Below are 16933 nucleotides of genomic sequence, written 5' to 3' on the forward strand. Positions count from 1 at the left end.
GACGGTGACATAGCTATTGTTAATTTCTCCCTGTACACCAACACAATGCATTTGAAAAGAAGCCATTCAGATGTGACTGTGAAGTGTAATGTTTGAGCTTTAATTCAACGGGTTTAACAAAAATATCAGTTCATTAACTTTTCAGATGCTGGAAAGGAAAAAGGCAAAACTGACATAAATATAAATATAAGAATGAATATCAGGATTATTTTTATATAACATGACAGAAAAGCCTCGACAGTATGGACGTAATCAAATGGTCTGTTTCCGTGATAACAATGAAAACAAAACTGTACACTAGACAGAGGAAATAAAAGTTAATGAAATGGAATTACAGGTAATTCCGAACAAACAAACGGAAATGTAATCATTTTAAATATAAAGAAACATAAATAAAAATCTAAATAACACAAAATACAGCAACGTTCTATCATAATAAACAAAAAAATTGATTTATAACGTTTCAGGCTGAAATTAGAATCAATTGGATGAAATGTTGTGAATGCAAGTTGCAGTTTTATAGGGTTTATTTTCTGATTATTTCCTCCCTGGATCAAACCCAAGTATCAGTTTGACTCGCTACTCAAACCTGAACTCTCACTAAGGTCTGTGGAGCAATGACGCCACCTACTGGACAGCAGTGGAATGGACATTACCCAGTATGTGACCACTCTTGCATATAAGTGTTTTAAGACACACCTAAAAATACTACTAATAAAATAGAAACCTAATTATGAAAGAGTCTGGTATAAATGTACACTTGTTCTGAGGTGTATGGGGGGGTGTTATTATTCTTTTCAGCCCATCCTCCCTCCTCAGCTTTGTGCATCTTTGTTATTTTTTTATTTCATATTTTATATTAGTTTAATTTAACTTTTATTTCAAGATGTCCATGACCCCTGCTGCAAATATCCGAGGTGTGTCAGCTTCACAAAGTAGAACCTGCATTAGGATCCACGTGTGAACGAGTTCATGTCAGTGTTTTAAAGTATTGTGACCTCCTCAGCACAAGATGTCCTCCACACTGTCCTGGATCTTTTGACTGTGTCACATAATCTTCTCCAGCAGATGGCGTCACCCATTGTGGAACTCATTTGTACTTTGCTCAGTTTAATCAACATGTTTGTTTTAATGTAGAGATCAGAACTTCAGTCCTGTGTCACAGGAAGAATATATCAACTTATATAAACTCATATGTTGGAGTATTAAGGACAGACTAACACAAATCAAATAAACAGAGTCTTTCTCAAGCAGCTCAAACAAGTCGAGTAAAGAAAAGATTCAGTCTTTTGTCCTTCGTACCTTTGAGACAATGTCTTCAGTTCATTCCTCCATCCGTTGATATGACCAGGGGCGGATTTACCAGAGTCCCTGGATATTATGCTTTACTTTTATATCATTTCATCCATGAACACAATGATTGCACGACAACATCTGAATATATATCAACAGGTTTGAGACAGTGCATCTTTATAAGTGTTTGGATTTGGAGCCAGCTCTGAACATGCAGGTGAGACACAAGAGACATGTCTGAACTCACGTGAGGACAGAGTTTGTTGTCTCTGGACGTGTTGCACTCAACCCAATGATTCCCACAATGCTCAGAGGGAAGGAGGGAAGGAAGGAAGGAAGGAGGGAGGGAAGGAATGAAGGAGGGAGGGAGGGAAGGAAGGCGGGGCTCCTCCAGAAGAGGCTGCAGTGATTGGTTTATTCATCCTCTCTCTATCTGACAAGCACCTGCCACTGTCTCTCAGTCTCCCCCCTCCCTCCTTCTCTCTCTCTCTCTCATTCTCCCCCCCCCCCCCCTCTCTCTCTCTCTCAGTCTCCCCCCTCCCTCTCTTCACCTGAACACTGAGCTGCAGCTCTTTATTCTCAGTCTGGGGTTTGAGCTCGACACCAGGTGAGACTTGAACTCGTTGTGTTTCTCTCTCTCTCTCTCTCTCTCTCTCTCTCTCTCTCTCTCTCTCTCTCTCTCTCTCTCTCTGGTGTCGTTAATGGAGAATAAAGCGCAGCTCGTCATCATTGTAGATCAACAGGTGTTTACTGATTGAAACGAGTGACGCTGCTTCTCCTTCCACCTGTGAGCCTCCAGCACAGGTTGGTGTCCTCTCTGTCTCTCTGTCTCTCTGTCCTCTCTGTCTCCTCTGTCTCTCAGCCTCGTGTTCGAAGACACCAAAGTCGGTAAACGCGACGTTAGCTTCATGTAGCATCGAGCTAACACACCTGTTGGCACCTGTCTCCTCTTACACGCATTCTTCTTCTACGTTTTACACTTCGACATGTTCACTGAAAACAAGCCTGTTATTTGAAATCGTTCTTATATCGTGTGTATTTCTGGCGCCTGCTTGTTGTGATCATGTTTATCATCACTGTATCTGGTCCTTAATGCACGTTGCCACTTCTCATCCTTGTTTTAAGCACATTGAGTTTTCACTTGTATGAAAAGTGCAACACAAATAAGCTTGACTTGGATTTCAGCTCAGTGAAACTCTCACCATCACACTAGAGAGCAGCTGGTGTCGTCTGCTTAAATGGCTGTGTTCTGTTTCTGGTGTTGTGTCTTTGAGGTAAATGTGATTTTAAAGTTTTATGAAACTTTCAAAGGTTAAAGCTGCTACACAACATGAAGTGACGCAAACAATGTTGGGTGTTAAATGTGAGGAATTGAAAATAAACCTTTATTGTTCAAATTGCCTTTTTAATATTGAAGTCGGACGCTGTTGTGAAATAATATATATTTGTGTATATATGTATAAAACCAAGAAAATGCAAAAAATCTGCATTTAAAACATCTGGAGGAGCAAAATGTTATATATGATGGATCTGGATTGTTTTCTATATTTCTTCTATGAAAGTCAAACAACTCCCAAAAAAACCAATTACACATAGAAGGAAATCAACTAAAGAGACACAGAACAACTACAGATGCAAGAGACAACCTGGGAGAGATGGAAAATATCAAGAGAACAAAACATTAACAAACAGATAACCTCAAACAGAGGCAAAGATGTTAGCTGTTTCCAGACATGAACTCCGGAAAATTCTGTCCAGACCATTTCCGAAATGACATCCATGCATATGAAGGATACAGCAGGAGGTTGTTGTTTAGGAAAATATCCCAGAACGTTCATGTGAGGGTGAGGACAGACTTTATTTATGAATTCTGCTGCGGATGTCACATGTTGTTTACAGCACATCAGCGCTGGCGTTAGCCCTCATTGTCAAAAACTCTTGTGTCTTCCTCACTGTGAATGCTTTGGACATTTCCCTGCTTTTTCTCACAGGGGCTCACTCGAGGGGACTGACGGGAAAAGTTCAGCAAAATGTCAGAAGGAATTTCTGGTCCAGAGTTCAGTGCATGTCTGAAAACAGCTCAAGTACAGGGGTCCTCCTACATAGGTGGGGTGAGGGACCCATTTTCTACTAACCCGCCCCTGATTGAAGTTAAAGTGGCAGCAGAGGTTAAAATGTCGTTTGCTGAGTTGACTTTCACCTAAGCTCTGATTAAAGCTGAAGAATCAGCCGAAGTTCAAGCACTGAATGGAATTGAAGTCGATGGGGCGTAAGTGATGAGTAGAGCTGGAAGTGTCGGCAGAAGTGGAAGTCTTTAGATAAATGAAGTGTAAAGTGGAAGGGACTGTCTGATGAGGTGTAGTCACTGAGCAAAGTTGTGTAGATGGTGTGTGAGCAGAGGAAGATGGGATTTAAATGTGTTGAAGTGTGAGAGAGGAGCTGAGCTGTTAGTTGAGAGTAATGACTAAAAGCAGATTAACTTTTAGTTCACATTGAGGATTTAGTGAAGGTTGGATTCTCCTGTTGACAGAAACACATTGGCATGCGTTTACAGCATGACAGATAAAAACACAACCTGTACCTTGAAGTAAATCAGTAACTAAATGTGTGTTGTTGAAAGTGTGTGAAACCTGCTGCAGTAACGAGGAACCCAGCTCAGTCATCTGGGTTTTTTAAAATCTATTATTGATAAACGATACCTCTGCAATGACGCAAAGACGAGTACGGTCCTCTGGGTTAATGAGACGCAAGCAAAACAGATCACTTTGGTTTCTTTGTGTCTGCTCTTACAGCTTCCTCATGCTAATGGCTACAGTTTCACGGTTGTTAACCATCGATGGTCTGGTTGGTTGAGGACTGTCGGGGCCTTTCACTGTGCCTGGTCATGCCGGAACATCTCACCTCTCACTTAACAGTTAAAAGTGATCAGGGCCAGTGAAGCTTCTTTCCACAAACACAGCATTTAGTCTGTGTTGTCCCCTATCGCTCTGTCCTCTGCAGGATACTTGGCAGACTTGCTGGTCTTGTTTTGTCTCTTTAGGGAATGACCCGTATTTCATGCTGCTGTGTTTCCCTTTCCACCCAGTGTGAATCATGTGAGGTGTGGCTGCCACTCACAAGGGGCAGAGCCATACAACCGCACTTTGGCTAATAGCATACCACGAAGCTTAGAAACAAGTCTTTAAAGAAAGAAATATGACACCAAGCCCCGGGGAAACGTGCAACGCATATGGTGATGTAAAGGTGTTTTGTCGCTGTTTGTTTACATCACTTAGAAACGTATTGATGTAGAAACTGCATTTATATTATATACAAATCAGTATATACTTTTTATATTTAAATACTATTTGTGTACTTTTTATATTTATAAAGCATAAAGTCATTTCTATCTCTAAATGCAGACATAGAAGATAGTAATGGGAAATATGTGATTTCTGTGGTGCAGTACTGTAATATAGACTGTGTGATTATCCTTCAGTAATTTACTTTTACAATACGACAGCAGGAAGTATTTCTTTTGGCGATGCCTTTACCAGACACAGCAGTGTGATTGTGTGTCACACAGGTGAGCCAGAGGCATGCAGCTCAGCTCCTGTGGGAGTTTGTGTCACAACCTTGTCTCTAGTCAAACAGTCATGTGTGTTTTAGGTGTGTCTTTAAACAACTGCTGCTTTTATTGTAGAACTCAATCCACTTTGAAAATGATCAAAATCAATAGAATGCAGTTTGTCAACTCTTGAGCCTTTGGGATTATGTCCTGTGTTGTTGTAGGTTTAAACATTTCCTGCTGTGCATTGTTGATGTATATTTGTTCAGGGTGATTTCTGTTACCACCCACAGTAACAAAAACCTCTTCTCCTCCTCTCCTCTGATTTTTCCACTAACGTTGCTGCTGCAGCTGAATCAGGTGGAGCCTCTGTACACAGACGGGTCAGTCTCATTGACCATCAGGCCCATTAGCATGTGCAAACACACACACACACACACTTTTATACACATAGAGAGGAAGGTCAGTGTGGAGCACTGTGCAAACACTGGGATAGACTCTGTTGGATATAAAATTCAATCAGACTGTGAGATAAAAGCATCAATGGCAGTCGTTTTCTGCAACTTCCTCTTCTGTTTTTATCCACCGGTTTAGTAGGATTTCTTTCCTATTTATAATTATTTTCCAATGTCACGAGGAAACTGTGGAAGACATATCAAGTCACAACAAAGGTGACTCATTCTCAGACAAAGTGGAGGAGATGATTAGCTTTTGAACAGAGACACAAGAAACACTTCAAATTAAAAGCCACATTCAAAAGGATTTGTCAGTCTTTGGGTTATTATGGAGTCCGTCAACATTTTCACACCTCACGCTGCAGAGATGAGCATCTCGAGAGTCCAGGGGAAATAAAAACTGAGGAGATAAGAGCTTGGCCACATTCATCTCACGTTACATCTCTTTGCACATACATGGATCCACATTTCCTTTTCTCAAACACCTCATTAACTTGTGTAACTGTAAAAAATAACTCGGATCATAGTTGTTGTCATAGTGCAGCTCCTGTGCTCTGCCGCCTGAGAGCTGGTCTGACCTGAGCTGTGCTGTGACATTTTGCCAAACCAGTTCCCTCTCCACAGGGCCCGATTAGTTTAGTAACAGCCTTTTGTTTGGCTTCAGCATTACTGAACATAATATTGACTTCTTCTCCTCTTGTCTTCAGTAGGTAGCTTCTCTGTTTGAAGATTTGTGAGGCTTCAGCTACAATAATAAAGGTAAGTTTGTTGCATTTTCTGTGGAAGAACACGGTCTCTTAATTTTTCAGTGTAGCACAGAGCGATCTCTGTTTTGACCTTAAGTCACACCGTGTCATCTTGTTGTACAAAACATTTTAGGTCATGTTATACACACTAATGCAGCTTCATCTGAAGTAATTCACAACACTGAAACACAGCTCGTGTTGTGTTGTATTGTATATTTGAAAAGTTGCTCATTGCTGCATATTGTCACAGTGTCTCGATGTTTTTTAAACTCCTCATCCACGTAGAATGAAAAGTCAAGTCAATGAATTTGTGCATTTCATACAAAGACAAAGGAAACCAATAAAAAGTTCATTTAAAGGAGACAGTTCATGTTTTTTCAGTTTAACCCTTTCCTCTGGTGTGTTCTATACATTTTTCTGTGCATGTAAATGTTGTGCGAAGTTAGAAAGCCGTAGGGAGGCTCATCTCTCCCACAGACTTACTTCCAGGGTATTCTTTGCTCTGCACTTGTCATCTCTTAGACTCTTTGTTGTTTCTCTATCTCTCAGTGCTGATGAACGTGTCTCTGCCTCGGCCTCCGATGGCCACGCCGCTAACTTCCTCAGTCCAGGCATGACTGTCACCCCAAAAAAGTCCAGTCCTCAGCCTGCTTCCTCTTCTTACAGCACAAGTGCCAGGTCTGTGAACGTGTATTTTAAGAATTGATTTCCATCATCTTCACATCATGTGTCACATTAACATTACGACCGACAGTGTCTGAATTTAACTTTGCCTCGTACATGAAACTGTTTCCAGGTTCATTTCAGACCTGAGAGAGATGCGTCGTATACAATCTGTCTGAGTCAGGCTTTTTGTGGGGGTGGGAATCCTTTTGATTTCATGTTGCTTTATGCTACTAGGTATTTAACATCATTTTCATGCTTTTCTTAATTTATTGTCATAACTTCTTCAACCTTGCTTGAGAAAGTTACTGCAAAGGTCATTTTGAGTTTTGGCTCAAAAATATAAAAAGTTATCTATGTCTAATGGAAGCTCCAAATCTTGAATTGAGCAATGATACTGAATGCCCACACACACACACACACACACACACACACACTTATAGACTAAGTTGTGTGTGTGAATGTTTTAGCACTGACATCACATTTTGATTTACCTGTTGAACCTTATCTCATCACATACCAACTAGATCTGATCCCGTGCAGATGGATGACGCCGACGGCCTGCGGTTGAAGCCTCTCCCCCTCTCCGAGGACGGGCAGTCACTGACTTCCTCCTTTGCTGAACCCATCAACCTAGAAGGTCAGCTGTCTGCTGGGATGAGGAGCTGCTGAAAGCTCCTTGTAGCTTCTGTCACGATAACAGCTCATTGAAGTTTGAATTTGGCCTTGTCTTTATTTTTGTGAGGTTTAATCCTCTTCTTATGTGACATCGTACAAAGATACATGTTTAGTCACTTTGTTTATTAACTAATGGTCTGATAATTGATATGATAGTGATATTGTCATCAAAGAATATTACAGATGATATATGATTATACAACATGAGGATAGAAATAATATATTTTTATTTCATCATATTTTTGTCCAAAATAGACAAAGACCTGTGTTTAATGCTGCAGTGTCATTATTGTAATAACATGTTTGTAATGGTTCAATTCCTCTTTTAAGAGCAGCTATGGTAGACCAGACTTTTCCCCCATTTTCATAAGATCTGAGAGCACAAACCCTGTTTTGATGACACAAGTGTGACTGTCTATGTACTCAGATTCCCATTATGCTCGGCTGCGAAGTGAGCTTGAGTTCGATGCCCAGAACCTGGAGGCGGAGTCCTGGAGTGTGGCCGTGGATCAGAACTACCTGAAGGCCCTGAACAAAGAGGCTGTTAATAGACAGGATGTCATCTATGGTAGGCAGAACCATCTCGTTCTCTGCTTAAATAAACTGTAACAGTACGAGAACCTTTTTTTTTTTTTTTTTACATTTTCACCAATTTTTAAAAGAATAATTCATGGGTCTTAATGAAAAAATTTGTGTTCGCAATTTGGTGCAGCTTGATTCAATTCACAGGGACTGTTGGGACGTAGTAGTTCTGTGTGCTCTACTGAGTTCCATTTTAATATAATTGCCCCAAATCCAAATGTGAAATTTGATTTTGTTTCAGAAAGTGTGTGTTCATACAGACAGAACTTTTTCATGACATATCATCCACTGGAAATGATGAATCTGTGCTTACTGACTGCAGAGTACACAGTAATTGTTCCGTTTAAGAAGATAGTTGGTGTCTGTAATTATGACGATGATGAATGTTTCCCATCAAACGGCCCGCTGACATTTGGGAAACATTCATCATAACCCTAACCCTAAACACTAATGCTATGATAAGTGGCGGCAGCAATTGTGTTTTGTCTTACGTAAGCTCACCTGAGAAGATTCTGTATTTCCTGGCTTTGACTTTGCTTTGTTTACAAATGTTGTTGCCACTGTAACCCAGATACATGTTCTTAGTGTCAGGCACTCGACACAGACTTCTTTCAGACTAGTGTCCTCTGTCGATTCCCTAGAGTTGATGCAGACGGAGATGCACCATGTGCGCACCTTAAAAATCCTCCTCTACGTCTACATGCACGAGTTGAGGCAGTCTCACCTGATCGATGAAGCCAGACTTGAGTGGCTCTTCCCCGGAGTGGACTCCCTCCTCAGTTTCCATCAGCACTTCCTCAATTGCCTCAAAGCTCGCCAAAGCCAAAGTCTGGAGGAAGGCGACGCAAACAGCTACCAAATCACACAGCTCGGGGACATCCTCATCTCACAGGTAGGTTAGAGTAACTTTAAGGAAATTCCTGAAAGAACAACGTTACAGAGGATGTTGTAAAGATCTGACATGCAGCTCTGACATTGTTAATATTGGTCAAAGGTCAGACAAAGGGTTCAACAATCATTAAAGATCTCGGCTTTATTCAGGAATAAATGATTGTGTTTATAATACACTTGTTTTTCCTGCTTAGCACACCTCTCTTTTTTTATCCACCCCTCGTCACTCGCTTTGCATGTGTTGTCTGCACGTGTTCATAGGAATGGCTTAGAATGCCTAAAACGCTCTGTAAGGGACTCCAGATGGATGGGTATGGTCCATAAGCCCAGGAATGATGCTGGGTCACAGGCATCACATTCCTCGAGAAGCATTTTTCCTCTGTAGTCAATATCCTGAATGCACAGAGGCAGCAGAGCTTCTGCTGTGAGTCGGAGCCTCGCGTTCAGAGCTGCACATGAAGAGAGGGTTCAGTGTTTATGCCTCTGCGTCTGGAAGCACTGTGTTTTCAGATCATCGGTTTGGCCCTTTCTCTTCGACACTTAAAGAACAAATGAAACTGTTCTGGTCTTGACTGTATCATAATCTGGATGTAAACTACTGACATCTAATTATATCGTATTATCTCTAAGAATCTGCCTCTCTTCGCTGCCGTGCATTTACTTGATATTTCTGTAACTGGACAGTTTTCAGATCAACTGGGAGATGGGATGATGGAGTGTTACAGTATTTTCTGCAGCCATCAAAAAGAAGCCATCAGCTTTTACAAAGAGCAGCTGCAAAACAACAAGAAGCTGCAGATTCTTATCAGGGTAAGAATCTCCTTTCTTTTCATGGACGTGTTGCCCTTCAAGACACAGGGAGGCTAAATGTGTCTGAGCATCAGTGTAGTATTTAAGAAGCAGCACAAACACCCGTGATCATATCAACCTGCAAAACTAGTCTGTGATGCTTCCACTCAAAACAGCAAATAAAGAAAATATCAGAATAGTCCTAAGTGCTACTTCAGTAATCTTTTCTTTTTTATATCTTACAGAAATTAGGTCAACTTCCTCTGGTGCGAAGGTTGGGAATCCCTGAATGTTTTTTATTGGTGACTCAACGCATCACAAAATATCCTGTCCTGGTGGAGCGAATCATACAAAACAGTGAAGGTAAAATCTCATCGCACATGTGGCTCGTCTACATTTGGTTGTAGTCGTTTGTCTTGTTAGTCGTTTTGGCCACCTTCTCCCGCAACACAGATTCAGTTTGAAATGGTCCTATTATAACTATTTCATGCTCCTTGCAGCTGACACAGAAGAGTGCAAGTCTCTGGTACAAGGTTTAGTGCGAATCAAAGACACCATCTTCCAGGTGGACGCTCAGGTGAGCGAATACGAGAAAGCTGCTCGTCTGAGGGACATCATCCTGCGTCTGGACACAAAATCTCAGGGTCGACTGAAGAACGGTAGAGTGTTCCGCAGAGACGATCTGATCCAGGGAGACAGGACGCTGCTGCACGAGGGCACCATCACCTGGAAGACCTCTGGTAGACAGAAAGGTGTGTGGAGAGTCTCTTGTCATTGTGGCTCAATTGATGAACATTACTTTTTCAAGGGTTTTGTTACTATTTGTCTGGATTGCAAGGAAATAAATTCTGTCAAAGTGCTGCTCTCAATGTTGGAGCAATTATGTTTAGTAATTAGATTATTGCCAAATCACAAATTAGATATTTTCGCTTTAATTTTTTGGTTGCTCAGTGTTTGTTAATGGGTTGACAGGTCTACTTCTGTCCTTTTGTCTTCTAGTAGAATGTTAAATGGGCCAAATTGCTTTTGTGAAAGCTGGAAGATTGACAGAACCAGTTGTGTAGCAGCATATTTTAATGTCATCTCTTAAATTTCAAAGATGAACAGTCGCACAAAACGTAAAAGTCAGACATGTCTCTTTCATCTTTCTCTGTACAGTAGCTTGAGTCAGAACATTGAGCGGTTGTGTTTTGATAATAAGCAGCTTGACTCTTCCCCTGCAGAGATCCTTGCTGTGCTGCTGTCAGACGTGCTCCTCCTCTTACAGGAGAAGGATCAGAAGTTTCTGTTTGCTGCTGTGGTGAGCTCAGTCAAAACATATTTAAATATCTAAACATCAATATCAAACACTGTTTATTTGTTTTATACTCCCCCACCCCCTTTTATAGTTTTTACAGGGGTTCTGGATTCAGGTTGTCCATACCTCCCATTTTGAAAAAACTGATTCGATTTTGTCACACTGACTTAACAAAACACGTTTTAGACCATAACCTGAAGAATAATGTACTAATTATGACATTTACAGACAAATATGAAATGTGAAAGTTTTATTTCTCTGTGACATCATATTATTCTGCAAAAGCACCTCTCTGGTCATTATTTAACTCCATAACTGAGGAGTAGAAGGGGACGTGTGACCATATTTCCTGCGACTTGAGTTGGTAATTCTCGTTAATAATGTGTCTAAGCTCCTGGACATTCCATGATGCGCTAAAAATAAATAGTGATTGTTCAAGGTTGATAATCTTTTAATCCCGGCCGACCGGGGCAGATCATGATGACTGTTTGAATATTAACCTTTTATTTGTCGTTGTGACTCATGCAGGAAAACAAACCATCCATAATCTCCCTTCATGGGCTGATCATCAGGGAAGTGGCCCATGAAGACAAAGCCATGTTTCTTATCAGTGCCTGCAACTCCAGCGTGCCAGAGATGTACGAGATCCACACAGGCTCCAGAGATGAACGCATCACCTGGATGACACTCATACGTGAAGCTGTGGAACAGTAAGCTGAGAGATTCTAGGCAGAGGAGAGCTGGCTGAGATTTATTGGGAAAACAAAACTGACTGTGAATGTTTGATGGAACAGTTGCAGTACTTGTTTAATACATCTACCAATAGAAGAACAAAATAAGCGCATCAGACCCTGTTCAAATAGTAAATCACTCAGATTCCTCTGACCTCATCAGTCAGGGTCTTGTGGTCATTTAAAGCTTTATCCTCACTGCCGGTTAGATTATGAGAAAACTAAATGTGATTTTGATGTTTTATTTATTATTTATATTAGACAGTACTGAGTCAAATGTCGGTGTTATCCAGTTATCCACAGGAGGAGCAGCACCGTGAACTGATCGCTAAACTGCAGCATTGTCAAGGTAAGCCTTTTTCTCTGGGGAGAAGTTTAGGAAAATGTTGAAGTCAAAATAAGAAATTACTCAAATTTACATTCACATGTGATTAGTTTAAAGTTTTTGAAGTTTTAAAGTATCAAGCCTTAATGAAACAGCCTTTGTTTGGAGGAAACAACCTTTCAATTAAGAACTGTAATAAAGTTATTCTGAATGTCTCTTTATTTTCATGTATGTGAGTAAGTTTTTTTAAGTTATCGAAGTGAGATTGAAGAAATGTTAGTTGTTGGCTCATAAAGGAAAAGAAACTTGACCATTAGAATTTCGAGGTAATCAAAGTATCTGAAGTTCATACTATAACCTTTTACACCCTGGCAGTGTAGGAACCATAATGTATTCCAGTTCCACACAGAAGGAAAGACAACACCTGCGCTAACTACTTTATGTTTATTGCTTTATTTCACACTGTTGCTGTTTAGATGCTCTGAAGGAGAGGGATGAGCAGATAACACAGAGTCTGGCAGCGAAGCAGCAGATCTTCGCTGCTCTGTTTGAGAGTGTGATGGAGCAGGAAACACCACACAAAGGCCTGCTGCTCCGAGGAGATGCTACTGACCTGCAGCAGGGAGAGATGCTCCTCAAAGGAGCCATTCATGAGGGTAAGGAAGAGACATTAGTTTCTACTCTAGCTCGTTTTGTTTCTCATGGCTGTAACAATGAGGCGGTTTTTTAAGCATCAGGTGTTTTTGCATTGAGTAGCCGTGAAAACCTGAAGTTACAGTAAAATGTTCTCACGTCAGTTTTTCCTCCTCATCAAGTCATGACTCAGAGCACTGACAATGTCTTTTCAAGAAGAGATTAAGAAGCTTTTTCTTTTGTCTTCTAGTGGAAAACCTGCAGAACCTGCTCTGCTCAAGAATAAAAGACCCAAACCCTCCAGTAGACGAGAGTAAGATGCAGGGAGGGCTCCTGAGGCGGGCCGAGACCTTTGCAGCCGGCGACGGCGACTCCTATGCAGACATCATGAACAGTGCGTTGTGTTAAGTTCTTTTATTAATAATGATGTTAGGTCTATATTAACAAGAACAAAATCATAATTTAATGAGAACAAATCCTAATATTTCAAGGTAGAGAGAGAGCGCTGGTAGTTATACATTATTGTGTAAATAATAACGCACAGATGTTGTGATTGAGTTGAGCGACTTTGGATGTGTGTGGTGTACTATCCTCAGGTGGAGATGTGGCTGAGAGGCCTGGCAGCGCAGAGGGCAGTGCTGTGTACGTCAATCGCAGCAGCAGCACTCCTCAGCTCCAGGAAATCCTGTACTCTGAAGGCCTGGAACAGTCTGTGAGGGAGACAAGAGTAAACAATCTCAACCATGCCTCCATTTGGTGATTAAAAAAAAAAAAGAAGTATTTATGATTCCTGTTTTAATTTCATTCCAGGCTGATGACGACACACTCCCTGAGCCAGACTTGAACTCAGTGTCCAGTCACTTCCCTGGAGCAGAGGTAACTCTTCTAATACTTTAATTAAGTTTCTTCTCTTCAATCTGTATCCATGCTGATGTATGTCACTTACTCTTATACTTTTGTAGGTGTGTGACAGGGTCATATCACTTGCACAGATGCTCCACAGCTTACAGGTAACACACTGCTAAAAACAGTAGTGACATGATATTTTGCTCTTGGCTGTCTTCATGACGTTAAATGTTTGCATTTCTGAAAATAATATCACAAGTTTTCTTATGTTTGTTTATATTCAATATGCAGGCAATCATAGCGCAACAGACCAGCCAGCTTGAGCTGCAGCGTGTTTTTCAGTCAAACAGCCAGCAGCCCTCTCGCCATTACAGCAACGTGCTGCTTGAGCGGGAGAAACAGCGCAGCCTGGAGAAGCAGAGGGAGGAGCTCGCCAACCTGCACAAGCTGCAGACGCAGCATCGAGAGGAGCAGCAGCGTTGGGAGAAGGACAGGGAGCGGCAAAGGATTCAGATTGAGGCTCTGGAGGATCAGCTGCAGCAGAGGGAGGAGGAGTGCAGCAAGTGGGAGGAGAAGCTGAGTGGGGAGAAGGGCGAGCTGGAGAGGCAGTGGGAGAACTACCAGCAGGACCTGGAGCGGCTGAGGGAGTCGACGCAATCAGTGGAAAAGGAGCGCGAGCGTCTGACACAGGAGAGGGAGCGTTTGGAGCAGTTTCAGGAGAAGTTGAAGTCAAAGTTAACGCAGCTTCCATACTCAGGACACTATGATGATCCCGCACAAGTAAAAAATCAGATTCTCTGAATATTTATCAATATTAGAAGTCAAAGGTGAGACGAGTTCACTTATTCATTTTCTCTTTCCAACACCAGGGTCTCTACAGTTACCCGTCATTCAGAAGCATATTGAACGGAAGTGGGCGTGTGACCCTGACTCCAAAGCCCAGCATCTTGCTCGCCTCCAGTCCCATGGAAGTTCCTCCAAAGGTTCCCCCGCGCAAAGGGAGCATCAACCCCCAAGCAGCCAAATCGGAGCTGCCCATCCACCTGATCAGCACCACCAACCAGGTGCTCAAACCCCCCGTCGTGCAGCAGCAGATCCCCACCAAGCTGGCCACTCTGTCCAAGGGGAAGGACAAGGGCTCCAAGAGCAAAGGGTCTCACCAGAGAACACACAGCGCAGGTCAACACACAGTCAACATTATGTCTTCATAGTACAAGCATCAAGTTTACTTCGGACATTTGTGTATTTTCTCCTTGTTTTCCTTTATGTTTCTAATGTTCTTCAGACAAATCTGGTCTTTACCATTTATCCATTTAAACAGTCTGCTGATATTGGGGCTTTATGTAAGAAAGCCGTGTCCGACTTAGTTGCTTTGGACGTTTTCTGGAACTTTTCGTGCCAGCCTCATAGTTAGATAGAAAAAAAATCATAGCAAGTGATTGTGTTGATGTTTGTAACACAGGAAATATCTCAGGATGAAAACCAGTTGTCATACAGTACATGTATAAGATGCTGACGTCAACGAGATTCAAGAGCTTATAGTGTTGCAGCCCAATGCTGGTGTTTTAAATTCTTCATGAAAGGCAAACTAGAGAAAAAACTTAATGTCTCAGTCATTGTTTATCAGCAGTGGAGTTGTGGCCCAGTTGTTAGCACCATAAATAGCATTTAGCTAGCTCAAAACAGCTGTAAAATTCAAATACCTCCAATTCTTGTTGGTGTTTATGTAACATCATCGCATGGGATTTTAAAACCACGTCAAAAATGTATCATGAATAAACAGGAAATGAATAAAATATGTCTTTGTACATCTACAGCCTCTATAGATGTGAACCAGGTGCTGCCCATCCGAGTGACGGGGAAGGAAGGAGGCAGCATGAGAGCCATGAGGACCGCCAGCCCTCAGAGAATCTACCAGTCGGGTACAGACTGTAGAGAAACATCAGTCATAACATCAAAAACACAAACGCCAGATGATTGAAACCCTCTCACTTTGCTGTTATTCCACAGGCACGTACTGTAGCTCTCCTAATTTTTTTCCTCGTCCCTTCAGACACCTTCAAACCTCCAGGATCTGGACACAATGTGAAGACGTCTCAGTCGTTCAGCACACAGAAGAAGAGCAGCAGCGATGGTCCTCCTCCAGCACCACCTCCTTTCCCCAAAGAGGTTCTTGAAGCAGGCAAAGAGAAGGTGATCTTCCTTTAATCACAAACCACAGAAAGAGTGGAGCCGAGGGCTCGTCCAGGATAAAGACATGAAAAAAAAAATCATGGAAAGAACGATGGAGCTGTGAAAAGAAACTTTATGTGACTTCAGGATCTTGTGTCCACATGTGACCAGTACGAAGAGGCCAGTCACTGGACACGAGAAGAATCAGCTGAACATTGAAAAGAGAAATATGATGGACATGGTTTATTAGAAGAAGAAAAAAAAACAGAGGCCCAATTGTACATTCAGGAACAATTTTATGATTTTTTTTTTTAAAGCTGTTGCTGAAACTTTCCTAAGTATCTTTTTATCATTTTTTTTATTTTAAATGAAAGTAGGTCGGTCTGTAACCTTTTAGCACTCGTGTCTTAACTTATACGCTTTTCTTTTTAATTTAATGAATGACGAATACGATGTGAAGAAGCTATAGACTCAATAAGTTTACATCTGTTTAGATCTGAAGTGCCAAGCACGTAATTTAGTTTCAGAAAGAATCAAAACACTTTGACGTTTGATGGTAAATTAACAGGGTTTGTGTAAAAAGCTGGAGTCTGGTTGTAAAGTTATACTTTGTATAAATGAAGAAAAGTGAAGGAGGAGTTTGTGAGTTTGTTTCCTGAGTGGACACAGTGAGAGCGTTAGCAGGAGAGTTTCAGGTTCACAACCAGACGACTGTTCAAGGTTCAGTGTGTAAGATTTAGGTGAAAGGGATCTATCAGCAAAAATTGAATATAAAATAATCCTAGTGATGTTTTCACTGTTTCATCTAAATTGTAATTGTTGTTTTCTTTATTCTAGAATGAGCCGTTTATATTTCCTTTTTTTTACATCGGTAGCGGGTCCTCTCTACGGAGGCCGCCATGATTTTTTTACAGTCGTCCAAACTGGACAAACTAAAAACCTTTTGAGTTTTTATGACGACTGAAGTCTACCACAGGTTCTCTGTCATGTTTGGAAGTGGAGGGTGAGGTGAGGGGTTTTCAGCTGCTATATGCAACTACACCACTAGATGTCACTAAATTCTACACACTGAACCTTTAAACAATGTCCCGACATCATTTAACATTAACTTTGTTGATAATTTTCTGTGGTGACGCACTGACCGCTGTCACCTCATCATCCCCCAAATCCCAACTAAGTCACAGAATAAAAAGAAGGGGATGGCGACAACTTCCAGTGTTTTTGTGGATTTACTTCATGTGGCTGAAGAAAACCTGAAATGATTAAGTATGTTTGTTTTTTACAA

General features: G+C 41.4%; 1 protein-coding gene across 5 annotated transcripts; it reads left to right on the plus strand.

Moving 5' to 3' along the window:
* The first annotated feature begins 1797 nt into the window (after positions 1-1797).
* arhgef18a (rho/rac guanine nucleotide exchange factor (GEF) 18a) lies at positions 1798-16857 on the plus strand. Of its 5 annotated transcripts, none has more exons than XM_020112472.2 (21): positions 1798-1900; positions 6003-6054; positions 6591-6719; positions 7232-7344; positions 7810-7950; positions 8606-8856; positions 9540-9665; positions 9890-10007; positions 10145-10396; positions 10868-10944; positions 11470-11651; positions 11966-12021; positions 12474-12653; positions 12881-13024; positions 13227-13357; positions 13441-13506; positions 13593-13640; positions 13768-14256; positions 14346-14655; positions 15294-15398; positions 15530-16857. In XM_020112472.2, the coding sequence occupies exons 3-21, from the start codon at positions 6655-6657 to the stop codon at positions 15682-15684; spliced, it is 3009 nt and encodes a 1002-aa protein (XP_019968031.2). In that variant the 5' UTR covers positions 1798-1900; positions 6003-6054; positions 6591-6654; the 3' UTR covers positions 15685-16857. The 5 variants fall into 5 exon arrangements, with proteins under 5 accessions (XP_019968031.2, XP_019968023.2, XP_019968051.2 ...); XM_020112464.2 differs by lacking the exon at positions 1798-1900 and adding an exon at positions 1951-2097; XM_020112492.2 differs by lacking the exon at positions 1798-1900 and adding an exon at positions 1952-2097 and having other exon boundaries at positions 13227-13342.
* Positions 16858-16933: the final 76 nt, after the last annotated feature.

Source organism: Paralichthys olivaceus, chromosome 16, assembly GCF_024713975.1.
Source record: "Paralichthys olivaceus isolate ysfri-2021 chromosome 16, ASM2471397v2, whole genome shotgun sequence".
Classification (NCBI taxonomy): domain Eukaryota; kingdom Metazoa; phylum Chordata; class Actinopteri; order Pleuronectiformes; family Paralichthyidae; genus Paralichthys; species Paralichthys olivaceus.

Coding starts and splice junctions, on each gene's coding strand:
- arhgef18a (XM_020112472.2), top strand. CDS start 6,655: ATGACTGTCACCCCAAAAAAGTCCAGTCCTCAGCCTGCTTCCTCTTCT. Junction 10,397..10,867: donor GACCTCTGGTAGACAGAAAG/GTGTGTGGAGAG, acceptor CTTCCCCTGCAG/AGATCCTTGCTGTGCTGCTG. Junction 12,022..12,473: donor TAAACTGCAGCATTGTCAAG/GTAAGCCTTTTT, acceptor GTTGCTGTTTAG/ATGCTCTGAAGGAGAGGGAT.